Source organism: Heliconius melpomene, chromosome 12 (genome assembly GCF_056956725.1).
Source record: "Heliconius melpomene rosina isolate 202511_hmr_F chromosome 12, ASM5695672v1, whole genome shotgun sequence".
In the NCBI taxonomy this organism is placed as follows: domain Eukaryota; kingdom Metazoa; phylum Arthropoda; class Insecta; order Lepidoptera; family Nymphalidae; genus Heliconius; species Heliconius melpomene.
The window spans coordinates 11,295,053-11,308,882 of NC_140400.1; the positions used below are offsets into that span (position 1 = coordinate 11,295,053).

The 13,830-nt window shown below is 31.2% G+C and overlaps 1 protein-coding gene across 1 annotated transcript; it reads right to left on the bottom strand.

Annotated features, from left to right (window-relative positions):
* Window positions 1-1,452: 1,452 nt before the first annotated feature.
* Window positions 1,453-2,280, bottom strand: LOC146533880 (uncharacterized). The gene has a single exon (XM_085193808.1). The coding sequence runs from the start codon at window positions 2,278-2,280 to the stop codon at window positions 1,453-1,455; it is 828 nt and encodes a 275-aa protein (XP_085049934.1).
* Between the last annotated feature and the right edge of the window lie 11,550 nt (window positions 2,281-13,830).

Here is a 13,830-nt window from a genome sequence, read left to right on the forward strand (position 1 = left end):
TTTACCATGACACCTTTTTGGAACCTAAATTTTTAAAATTTTCTTCTAGGATCTTGACTATTTCATATTACTTGTATATTTATTATAAACAAGAAATAAGAAATAGTCAAGATGAAGAGGTTTTGAGTGGCCCAAATCGGTTAAATGAATACGGTCGTGTCGGTCTGCCTATTAACCCTCGTATGCAGACTTTATTTGTAAAGCTGGGTGTACTTAACTCAGTTATAAGGTGCCTCACAAATACTTCTAAAACCATTGGTAGACCCTGTAATTCAATAACAAATTCCAAATTCCTTTAATAATGTCTAAAATTGTTATTTATTGTGAGACCAGAAGATAAGATAAAAAGAAGATAAGATAAAAAGTCTTTATTGCACATTTACAAGAATTACAATGAATATTTTAGGACATAAAATGCACAAAGGCCGCCTTATTACTAAAAGTGATCTCTTCCAGGCAACCAATCCAAGCATAGGATACAGCTAAGAGTCAGTCAGCCAGTCAGTCTATCAGTTGTGAGAAAATGGAATATTTAATATTTACATTTCCTCGGCCTGGTAACGACGCAAAGTACTGCGTTGAGTACCGCCGCTCAACATGCAATAATGTGATTGTTTTTATCATTGCCTTGACATTTTTAGGATTCCGTACTTCACGTCTGGTCACGTTACTCATACATGAGGTAGTGTAGGTGTTTATCAGCCGTGAAGCGTGGCACATCTCTGGCATGGCCTAAGCCGATTTAATAATAATAATAAAGTCTTTTATTTACCATTGCCACAGTTACAAACTTAATGCTAATTTAATATAGTTTACTTTCTAATTTATTTATTTTATCTACACTATACTATTATTTATTTTATCTAAAATATTACTAATAATATTTAAGCATATGTTATAAGAAGATATATATATTATATTTTTACATATTCTAATTTTACATTAGCGTTGATTAATTGTTTCTTTTACTAATTACTTTATAATACACACTCTACTACACTAATTACTTGTTACTTACTGTTCATTTACTTAATTTTTTTTTTTTTTTTAGTTAACTTTTATTCTAATTTTATTTATAAAATATTTTATTTTCTTATTTAAGTTTTTCTAAATTATTTATTTAATATAACTAATTTAGTAGTATAATATCAGGCAAGGTCCCCAGACTGGGTATAGGCCTCCTCCAAAGGTATACACTTTTTCCATGCAGTGCCGTTTGCTTTCAATTGGTGACATTATTATGTTGCTATATCTAATGTAAGTCTTATATAATAATCTAATATATAATGATCAAAGTCTTTTTATTTTTATTATTATTTTTTCTTTTCATAGTTTTTTATCCTTTGGAGGGTTTTGGTCGTACTCTTCCGCGGTGACCAGCCGAATTGGAAGATCTTTTGTTTTAATTTTGTTTTTTTTTTTTTTTTATTTCTTCTTTTCTTATTAGTTTTACTATGGAGGAGGTGCTTGATTGCTATGCTTGTTTGTTTTATTATTATCCTTATTTGTAGGATTAATTACAAAATTTAATTTTCCTTGTTTTATAACTCCTTCTGAAAGACTGTTTGATGGTTTAGCTGGTACATCCTTTTGTTGTATTTTGTTCTTTTTATTTATTTGTATGTTTTTCTCTATATTGGTTATAGTAGCATTTTCAGGTGATGTAGGTAATTTACGCTTAGAATTATTTTTCCATACAATAAGTCGATCATATTTGATTACAGCTATGTTCCCTTTATCTCTTTCTAATTGTAATTGTTGTTGTAGTTCTCTTCTTTTCTCCAGTATCTGTTTTGGATAATCTTCTTTGATGTAATACTGCGTACCTTTCAACTCCCTCTTTTGTTTCATTATTTTTATTTTTGTGCCTAGAGTTGAGAGAGTAACTACTATTGGTCGTGTTCTTTCATCTTTCTTTCCTATTTTTTTGACTTCTTGAATGTCGGCATAATTTAGTTTTACAGAGAGATATTGCTCCAACCAGTTGATTACGTTTCTTTCTAGGCTCTCGTATGTTTCTTCGTTGTTTTCTATACCGAAAATAACCACATTATTTTTTCTTGTCTGTCTTTCTAAGGCTTGAATCTTTTTTTCTTGATTTTCCACTCTATCTTTCAGATTTTCGTAGTGTTTTTCTATTAATGAAAATTTCTCTTCAAATATTCTAGTCATACTGAGAGTTACTTGTTCAGTAATAATTCTTCCCGTTTCTCTGATTTCTTGTTTTTGATCGTTCAATTCTATTGTAATTTTTTTAAGAGCGTTTAAGATTTCTTCCATGATTCTAAAGTGTTATTGTTTTGTGTTAATACAGGTAGTGGCCTCTGTTGTCGTCTTTTAGCAGATAACTTTAATATTTATTGATATATATATATATATATATATATATATATATATATATATATATATATATATATATATATATATATATATATATATATATATATATTTATAAGTCCTGCCCTCTCGTGGTCAGTGGAAGAAGCACTGATTGATTTTCTTTAACAGAGCTATGTATTTACGCCTGTTATCCGCTAGATGGAGTCTTACGGTCGTGTCGCAGTTCCCTATCGAAATGACTTGCTTTTTTTTTCTTTTTTTTTAATAAACTCCTAGATTAATCGTCCTTACAATTTGTAGCAGATATAGGCAAAATGGAACAATAAATCTGTCCAAGAACTGCGTTCACTTCACCAAAAATTTTTTAGTGTCAAGCTATGACAAACACAACCCCATCTTTCGACCGTTAACACTGTCACCGGTATTTTTTTCACTGTTTTTGCACTTACATGTTCTTAATCGCCGACACTTTACACTTTTCAAGTTCTTTTATAGTCCATGGATATATTCCAACACTATTTATTGCAATTTTTACAGTAATTAAATAAATAACCAAAATTATTCACAGAGCTGATGTTAACCGTGGCACAGCAGCGCCCCTCCTCGAAGCCGATTTATACTGCAAAAAACATTTGTAAAGGCCAGAGAATTTATATTTTTTAAATAACTAGGTATTATGTCATATAAATTGGTCATATTTCTACGTATGTTATTCTTCCATATAATGCACAACCAACTAATCACAAGTATTAGCAACGTCTCGTTAAGTAAGTTTCATTCTTTTATAAAAAGTTATTTAACTTTTGTTCTTCTTTTGGAACCATATTTATTAGTTCAAAGATGACCTATTTTTATCAAAAATGAATTTAATATAACATATTACGTCGTCGAGTTATATGAAAAATACAGTCGAATTGATAATTTCCTTTTCTTTTTTTTTTTTTTTATGGAAAAAGGACAAGGCAAACGAGCGTTCGGGTCACCTGATGAAGTGAATTACAGAAGTGAATTAATTTTCTTACAGAAGTCGGTTAAAAATAGAGTGATGTTTCTATTCTACGGTTAAAAACCAAATTGTGAAACGACACTTCCGCCATCTAGTGCACTTAGCGGGTAATCTATATAAAATAATATTTATAGTAGAATATTATGCAACTTTTCTATTTAACCAACGCCCTCGAATAAACTGAAAAATATGTGATTTCCCTTTACACATCAATCATCAATCTATGATCAAAAATTAAGTTTATTATGATTGTAAAGATATAAGAATAAAAATTTCGTTTAAATATTAAATCAAGAAAAGCGCCATCTAGAGCTGTAATTATGTACTATATTTTACTGTTGTTTTATATGGCTAAGATTTTATAACTCATGTACGTTTCCCAATAATAGTTTCAGATGGCGTTGCGTTTTATTGTTTACTATTTTTATATAAAAAAAGAAAAATCTTTATTTAATTTAAATATAATTTATTGTTATGTAAGGTTTGATAGTTTGCTTTCCTAGGAAATCCTTTTTTAAATAAAGTTACAATTACAGATTAAGGACATGGATGTATATACTTTTATTAAATTAGTTAATCAATTTTACATTTTTAAATATAAATTATTATAAAAAAGATACATTTAAAAATATAAAAAAAAAACACTCTTCCGAGGGCGGGACAAGGGTCCAAGCCAAGATGTATATTATTATTAATTTATTTTTTGGATAAGGGAACCTCAAATTGTAAAGGGAACCCCAAAAGGGAACCCTATTACTATAAAATTCTGCAGTTTGTCTTTCAGTCGGGCCGTCTGGCTATATCTCACGAACCGTGATAATTAGAGTGTTGAAAGGCCACGGGTTGTGAGTTTGATTCCCACTCGGGAAATGAATTAATAATTTAATCTACTACAAACTACGCAAAGTTTGAGAAAGAGTCATTCATCACGCAACGTCTCCAAAATCGGCGGAAAGTAAGTCTTAACACTAGGCTCCAACTTCCATTTGTCTACCCTTTGGTACAGCGGGGTACAGACAGAGAGAAACTAAAAAAAAAAGTAACATACAGGACTATAAAATTTTGAAGAAAACTTTTGTTTCAGAACGTTGCAGAGAAATCGTGAGGGATATAACTAAACAATCGCTAAGAACGAAAATTGAAGTTATGCGAACGGAATACGAACGAGCCAACGATAAGGGAAAATTTAAAATTTCCTCGTCTACTGAAAGCTGCGAAGGAAGCTAATGTGCGGGAAAATCGTGTTACAGAAAAATTTATAGACGATGTAGGATCTATAATAGTTGACGCCTTATGGTGCAGTTGGAATGTGTCTTATTGTACGAGCGTTGGTCATGGGTTTAATTTTTACTTATCAGAATGATTGTATTAAAAATATTTTGGATTACACTCATAATCTAAAATAAAAAGGACAGTGGAGAATGGTAAAGAAAAGGTGGAAAGAAGTACTAACGGTATTGGGTACCCATATGAAAATATTAAGAAGGCTCCCTATTAATAAATTATTAAATATATTTAAGTTTTAAATATAAAACACTTAAACTAAGAAACTGTCCAGACAAAAGGTAATCTAGCAGTGAAAATTATAAACGAATAGAAAACTGAGCTAAAATATTTATTATATAAAGTTTAATGAAACATATTAAATACTTAAAAAAATTATACAATTATTTAATCATTGTGTCGTATTTATAGTTTAACTCACGATTATATTTCATATAATTTCGTTGCGCACTTAAATTAATCCAAGCGGAATCGTCGTATTTATGGATGCCCTGGCCTAGAAGGAAAAGAGCATTGTCACAAAATTCGTAGTATAGTTGCGGAAATTTCTTAGAGAGGGTATCCGGGATGAGTACAAATAAGCTGAACTTGTTTCCGTCATTTGGGTCGAGTCATTTCCTACTTCCGAACAACCGATACTGGCTGGAATTTATTGTTAGCCGAATTTTATTTCTCAGTGGATTTCGGCATTCTGTACGAGTAGCTAGAAATAAATTCATTAAAAAAAAATCATCTTCACGCTGTATCCCGCACACAGCAGGGTAGGCAGAGGGAACACAGTGTTAAGACACTCCGTTCCCCATTAATAAATTCATTAGATATTAGTGACAACCGGTTTATACCGATTATGTTAATTACATATACTCCATCTCAGCCAATAAATCCCACATAATAACATAAATCGTAACAAATGGCCGAGAGTTGATATCTGCTGAAGAATGCTGACTAGGCGGTTAGGGCAATTCATACGACAAGAATGTTTTCTAATAAGCTGGAAATTTTTAACTTTATAATGTAATATGATACAGGCATAGTACTAGTAAAAAATAAATATATATTTATTTATGTATTTAAACTAAAAACTTTAAGTTGCAATGCAAAATTAGTAAATATTAAAATATGTTTTTTACTCTTAAAGCTTAAAAATAATAATTCTACCCTACAAATTATATATAATTAATAAATATAACGAATATTTAACATTAAACGATAAGTTGCGAATAGTCAGATCTAATACCATTTGAACCTCTATTAAATTCAGCTTTGTAATTGAATCTGTTCCTCTGCCAATAAATTGTTCCATAAGTGATTTATCTTGCAGTCTGACAGGCACTTCGAGCGCTCAAGGCTAGACATGGCGAAAGTATTGCAACTTATTAAATAAGTACATTTGTGTGGGTCGCAGGTACGAATTTAAAAAATAATAATAAGAATAATGAAGCGCTGTGTTTTTTGTGTAATATGAAATTTATATAATCTATACGTAGGTATATAGTTTCATATTAGAAGCTTAATTCATAAAATTCTTACAGAAATTACGCACACAGAAGGGTAGGCAGAGGGTACCTAGTGTTAAGACACTCCGTTCCCCACTTTCTGCCGAATTCTGGAGGCATTGCGTGTTGAGTGGGAGAACTCTTTTGCCTGCAATCTCTGCATATATATAAACCTAAATAAATATTTCACTTTCTCGAGTGGGGATCAAACCCACAACCGTCACCTTACAGTCACACCCTTGTACCGCTGCGCCACTACGACCTTTTCTTACAGAAAAGACGAATTATTTACGAATTAATTATATTGATATCATTTGATTTTTTATTCTTGTCTGAATATTTTTTTATTACATATATATTTTTTTTTAAAAAAGGGCAATTATTTAATCTGAATTAACATAATCAGTTCAAATCTAAAGTGAGACATTAATTTAAGTTTAATGGCAGTAATAACTATAATTCCAGTCTAAATTTAACGAAATCATGATTTGGCTGTGATTTATTATGTCAATTGAAGCTGAAGGCTTCACGCAATAGTCCCTCAGACAATACCTTCATTACACCCTGCAGCCCAACTTGCTTACACCGCTGAACTAACCGAATTCACTATTTGCTGTCTCTTGAGCTAATACATTAAATTAATTATTTAAATTAAATTATATTATACATAGCTTTGAAAAAGCAATGGAAATTATGTTGCTTATGTTAGATAGTAATAAGATCGAAAAATAAATTACGCTAATTTCATGTTACTTAATAGTTACGTTTAAAATATACTTATCTACTCACAATCATAGTGTTTTATTTTCACCGTCACGCTGTATCCCGCACACAGTAGTGTAGGCAGAGGAATTTAGTGTTAAAACACTTCGTTGCTCATTTTCCGACGAATTCTGAAGATATTGCGTGGTGAGTGATGGAACTCAACGGCACGCTTCTCCTAACACCAGAGCGAAGGAATGGAAATATACATTTAAATAATTATTTCATTTCCTCGAACTCACAACCTGTCGCGTTTACAGGCAAAGTGCCTGTAAAGTGCCCCGCACTGTGCCCCTGCACCACGACCACGTGTTAATGGTCAGATATTACCCAACCAGTCTATGTTACCACATCCACTTTTACCTACGATCAAAGACTTAATCGATTTTAGCAATAAACCTTTAAAATATTTTTCCATACTTTGTGATATTTTAGCTGACAATATTAAAGCTCACTTAAGTTCGCAGGTGGAAGTTATAATGCACTTTCAGTTAACTTCAGAGATAAGTTCTAAGAGTGCGGTATTCATGAGTTAACGTATAAACTATAAACCTTTAAGTTTATGTATAAAATTAATAACGAAGCCTCTTTGTGAACTTTTTATCGGCTATATACAATATAGACGTTGTCATCGGTTGGTATTTTTTTTCATTTTCACGCCGTAGTACTCGTATATAGGCAGAGGGAACCCAGTGTTAAGACAGTCAGTTCCCTTTTTTCGCTTTAATTTTTTAATACACTTCCGTTCCTGTCCTTCCGACGAATTCTCGAGGAATTCGAGGTAATTTAACGACGTGTTTTGTTTCGTTACCAGAGAGAGGGAGCCCACAAACGTGACGTTTACAGACGTAAGCTTGTGCCCCTACCTGCGTCACGTCGGCCCCTTTTTCCAGAACGTCAAAATGGTAATAATTCATTCTTAATTAAATAAATTTCTAAGTGAGTATCGAATCCACAACAATTGCGTTTGGAGTGAATTAAACCCATTTTGTATTTGTTTTCTCTAAATACTTATACAGACTAAATGTTTCCAATAATATTAAAAATTGTAATCGAAAGCTAACCAAATAAATAATTTTTATAAAAAAAAAAATGGTTATTACACATATAACTTCCCCGTAGTACTAAATCTAAACAAACTAGAATATAAAATATAATAATCCATTATTAATATAGCGTTTGCTCAAGATGTACAGCTAACTACGTACTAACCTTATAGTTTTCGTCTTGCTTATAGCAATAAGGATACGTGTGATACACGTAGTTTCAGAAACATTAATTAAAGGAAGCTGTCAGCGCAAGAAGGTACGGCTAGATCACTGTTAGTCCAAAATAAGATGGCCTCGCTGGTTGAACCGGAAGTTACCTATTTAGTAGAAGCGAGCCGCAAGACTGTTATCTATATATATAAAAGGACTTGTCCTCACTGACTGAGGTAAGACGCACGCACAGCCGTAACCGCTGATGGTAGAAACGTGAAATTTGGACAGATGTTTGCTTTCGTAATCTGGACATCCACTAAGAAGGGATTTTGAAAAATTTTAACCCTAAAGGGGAGAAATAGGGGTTGAAAGTTTATATGGAAAAAAAATTTAATCAGCACCGATTTTTATAAAATTTGAAATTTAGATTTTTAAAAGCATTTAATTGAATACGTGTTTCATCGTTTTCTAGAATTCTCTCCCTAAGGGTGCAAATAAGGGATTGAAAGTTTGTATTTGTTTTTTTTAAATCGTCACCAGTTTTTATAAAATTTTAAATTCAGACTCTTAAACGTATATAATTAAACACATGTTTCATGGTTTTCTAGAATTCACCCCCTAAGGGTGCAAATAAGGGGTTGAAAGTTTGTATGGGAAAATTCTTAAACCGCCACCGATTTTTATAAAATTTGTAATTTAGACTCTTAAAAATATTTCATTGAACACATGTTTCATGGGTTATTATAATTCACCCTTAAATACGCAAGCGAAGCTGCGCGCGTCCGCTAGTCTCATATAGTTCAAGTTATACTGGTAAAATTTGACGTGAACCTGTCCATTAGGTAGTTGGCACGTTGGTTATAATCATAATACGATGTCTGAAGTGGCGCAATTTGTTAAAGGCATCTTATACTTGTAGGTAGTTTTTAGGTATATAACTATAAGTGTATAATTATTAATATATTAAAAGTGAAACCAACTACTATTAATTGCTTGCGGCGTTCAGTTCCGCCACTAGACATGCAATGCCTCCAGAGTTCAGCGGAAAGTGATATTAACATGGAGTTACCATGTTAATCTCAAAGAAATGGCTTCACTAGTTTAATAGCAATTTTCACGATTGTATTTTGCTTGTGTTATTTTTAGGTTTTATACATGTATAATTCGTTAATAAATATTATTATTTATTATACATTTTAGGAATTCAAAGAAAAGGCGGAATTTATTGGATATGTGGCAAGAACAAATACAAACTAAGCCACGCCTAACCACTAGGCACTGGCCGTATTTATGTAGTCGCATTCAGGGTGAAGATTATTCCTAAGTTTAAACAACTGCAACCGGCCACATCTAGATAAAGCTGGCTAAAACTATTCCTAATATAGTCGGCTACCAACTAACCTTAGCGGAAGAAATAGTTGTTATGATAAATATTTTTATGGATTTAAAATAAATAGTAAAAAAATACGATACTGTATTAATTTCCATTTTTTTTTCAGTTTCACGCTGTAACCCGCACACAGCAGGGTAGGCCGTTCCCTACTTTCTGCTGAACTCTGAACGTATTGTGTGTTGAGTGGCAGAACTCAACGCCGCGCTTTGACTAGACACTAGAACGAAGAAATGGAAATCTAGCTATTTAGTCTAATTTTTTGACTTTTTATGGAACAAAAGTAAACCGAGAATTTGAAACCAGCTTTGACGTGAAAGCATTTTTTTGTAGTGACCATATTGTAGAGACAAGAAAGACAACTAATGAAAAATATATTAGTAAATAGAAAGGGTTCGATATGAATTTGAGTACGTCTTACATTTACAATATTTTAAAGCTAAAAATGTTATAATTTACGTAGTTATCTATAAATAAGTATAGCAACCGATTGAAAGGAAAGCTCTAGCTAAAGCTAGTAGAATATAAATAGAGATTTTATTCATACTTTAAAAACGTCGTTTCTCTAAAGTGCCTATACATTTAACAAGAAATGTTCAGTCGTAGTAGTAGAGATGCACTTGCATCCTAGCTGATGGACCTGAGAGAGATTGTACTTTTGAAGATCTCCATTTTGTATGATTTTGGAATAAGAAACCAGAAAATAGGTCTGCCTGTACGAATGCAGAATATGGACTCAAATCTTTTTATAATACAGAAAACTGTTTTTCTTGAAATCCGTTTGTAAAATGGGGGTAATTAACCAAATTGTATGTAGTTACACATTGTATGATTGTAGCAAGCAACCCTTTGCGGATGATAACCCTGTGAGTCTAAGATGTTTTTCTTTAATATAAAAGTAATTATTAAAAATTAAATATTTTATTTATTATCTAATAAATATTTACTTTTACTTTAACTTTTTATTGGATAGAAGCATATATTTAGAGCATATATATTTAGGTATTATTAATAGAACTTAGCATATTTCACTAGTTTTCTTGAAACCAGAGACTAAATATATATATTTTTAAATGTTTGTAATAAAAATATAGCCACAAATTATTATCTCCATTGTTTTGTAAACATATAATAAGTAACTTTTACTCTTCTGGCTCGCAACCAGGCTATGGAATTTACTTCTTTATCTGTTTTATATATAAAATAAAATATAAATTTAAATAATAATTCCTAGCTCGCCAGCACTAAGGCCACAAGTTTATTGTCAGTGCGCCCAGTTCACCTCAAGCCGGCGGTCCATAACGGATGCATTACCAGCTTGCTTCGGCTTACACAAATGCGGTCGGTGTTATAGTGGCACTTGAGTTTAATACGAGAATAAACCTGCTCCAGCGTGCTCTGTGCTCAAGCTTATTTCATTTCAAAGTATATTTTACTGTAATAATCTCATGTTTCTGTCTATTTTATTTGTTTTTAATAAATATGTTTTTATTTTTATTATTGTTGTTACCTTCTATATATATAAAATCGAAAGGTCACTCACTCATCACGAAATCTCAGAAACTACATGTGCTAGGAATCTCAAATTTTGCATAGGAGTTACTTATAGGACGTAGGTGCTCGCTAAGACGGGAATTTGCAATATTCGACTTCTAAGGGGTTGTTTTTGGGGTCGAAAGTTTGTATGAAACTACGTTACTATGTTAGGAGTCTCAAATTTTGCATAGACGTCACTATGACGTAGTCATGGATACAGAAATTAATAATAACATAGTTCACGCGGGTGTAACCGCGAGCGGGCCGCTAGTACTTTAAGTTTGATATAAAGTTTTGTTGTTAAGTATGTAAAAAAAACGAGAAAATTTAAGGTAACATGTCATAAATCGAATCGAATAAATCGAATCGAATCGAATGATAAATATTTGCAGATTTTTCACTAAAGCCTAGAATACAGTGAATATGTGCAAGGTGTGGTTATCAGCAGGATTAGAGCGGCAGCTAGACGTATTTAATCCCTATCGATATCGGCACCTAGCTGAAACTTTTAAGGGCTACAGCGATTCCAATTATGTCAAATAAATTAAAATTTACGCGATAAAGATAAATTAGTATTTTGATAAAAAATATTGGTGTTTTTCTTAAAGAATAAAAAAAAAATAAAAAAAAATGTTATAAAATTCTTTACTGGTATACATATTTTACAGAGAATCATTCAAATAAAGTTTTGTTAAAATTCTCGTAATATTTGATATCGTTATATTATGTTGTAATGGAAATAAAAAAAATAGAGTAAACGATACAATACAATTTCAATGGGTAAAGGTGGTAAAAGGTAAAGGTTCAATTCAAAAGATAAAGTACGAATATGTCTACAGACAAAAACGTAACATTCAAATATATTATACGTAAAATGGAACATATTACAAAAAATAGATCGATCGAGACCCTGAAGGTCTAGCTTAGGTTTGTTATAGACTGTGGTCCCTAGCACTGAAGTGTATGAGTATCGAAGATAACAGGCTGCTATGGAAATAGCCGTCTGAAGGTCCAGATAAATGAAATACACCTAAATACAGAGAGGACATAAAAACATAAGCCGATTTTGTAGCATTAGGTAGGTTGTCTGTGTATCTTTGAATACAGGCTAGGGATTTCGATTGATATATTGTGTAAAACTTATTGAAATAAATGTAATGAATAGAATATAAGTATATGTAATTAATACAGACGACTAAATCTATTTTATATTAGAGACTGTTAAAAAATGGTTTTCAAAATTAGTACACAGATTATAATTGATATATTTTTAAACAAATAAAAGGAATAGCAGAATTAATAATATTCTATAGTTACAAAATTAATAATATAATTAATAGCTATTATATAATATTTTATCTTACTTTTTCTATAATCGTAAAAATATGAAAACGAAACAAGTTCCTTCGAGTATATTTCAATTGTTTCATTAAACCAACAAAAAGAGGGCATCTCGGTAAAAACTCCATTAAAACGAAGTTTCTCAAGTATAAAAGTTGTGACAATAAAACCCAAAAGTTTTGTATTTTATCATTTAGAGAAAAATACTGAAAATGTTCTACTTTTCTTTTTATCTCACTGTATATAAAAGTGAGTAAAGGTCGGCCATCTTTTTCATAGTTTTTTGACAGCATAATCCAGTTGTCTTATTTTCAATAGTTCTGAAGCTTTTCAGTTGAAATGGTAACTTAATACAAAATATCCTTTGCGTTATTTTAAAATGGAAGAACAAGTAAACGATTTTAGATTTTTTTAATAGGTTTCTGTCTTACTGATTCTATCATAATTTGTTTATTTTAATGTTATTTTATTTATAAGGCTCGTATTTAAGAATCTAAAATTACTCCACTTAATTATAGTATACTAGGGCATGAAGAGATTGATGACAGTGGACGAGGCTCAAAAGGTATGCAAAAGTCGTAGCTTTTGTCCATCTCCATTATCTCTAGCTACCACTACGGTATACAATGTGAAGCTAATTAAAATTAAGTAAGTCTAAATTGTTTTTTTTTTTTCAATATTGTAAATATTTTGCTTTTTTTTGTTCAAAATCTGAGAAAATAAAAATACATAGCTAACACTGGATAAATATCAACGTGAATGAACATAAGCTGCTCGCTAAGAACTCCATCCACTAAGATATAACTCGGTAATTTAATAAAGTGACCATTAACGTCCCAAAACATTACACGGCACTTAAAAACCTAAAAAGTATATTAAAATCTTTTTCTTTTAAATCTTATCCCGGTTTTTAATAATAATAACAAAGGAGCAGGTGAGAGCTAATAAACAGCCAGTATTGTCTTTTTAATAGAATCACGGAAGGACTTGGCTGTGTAAATATAAATAAACTGCTTTTGTTTGTCGTTGCCGTTTTAACTGGAGCTATACGTTCCCCTTTTATGTATGAATGACCGGTGTAATCATTTTAACTGTGAGCATTTCCTCTTCGGGATACTTTGATAAAATATTTTTCAATTGCATTGCATTTTTTTAGTTCAATACAGTATGAATTTTTGTATTTTACGCCAACACTTTAGTTTATTGAAAATATATTTTTTTTAAACTTCTACGTTTTTAAAATGATTTTCTATCCTTTATCTTTTTGGAAGATCAGTTAATTAGAGAAACATTAAATGAAATCAATAATAAATATATACTTATAACATTTTAAATGAGACTATTTAACCGGATTAATTGCATATATTTAGTAATATACATTTTTGGAAATCCGTAACGTGGTCAGGGGTAAACTGACTACCCGTCAGTCACCCGTCGTGGGTTCTAATTCTAGAGGAATTTCAGATTCTTAAA

What these genes read in the sequence shown, in the direction of transcription:
- LOC146533880 (XM_085193808.1), bottom strand. Translation starts at nt 2,280, where the DNA reads ATGGAAGAAATCTTAAACGCTCTTAAAAAAATTACAATAGAATTGAAC.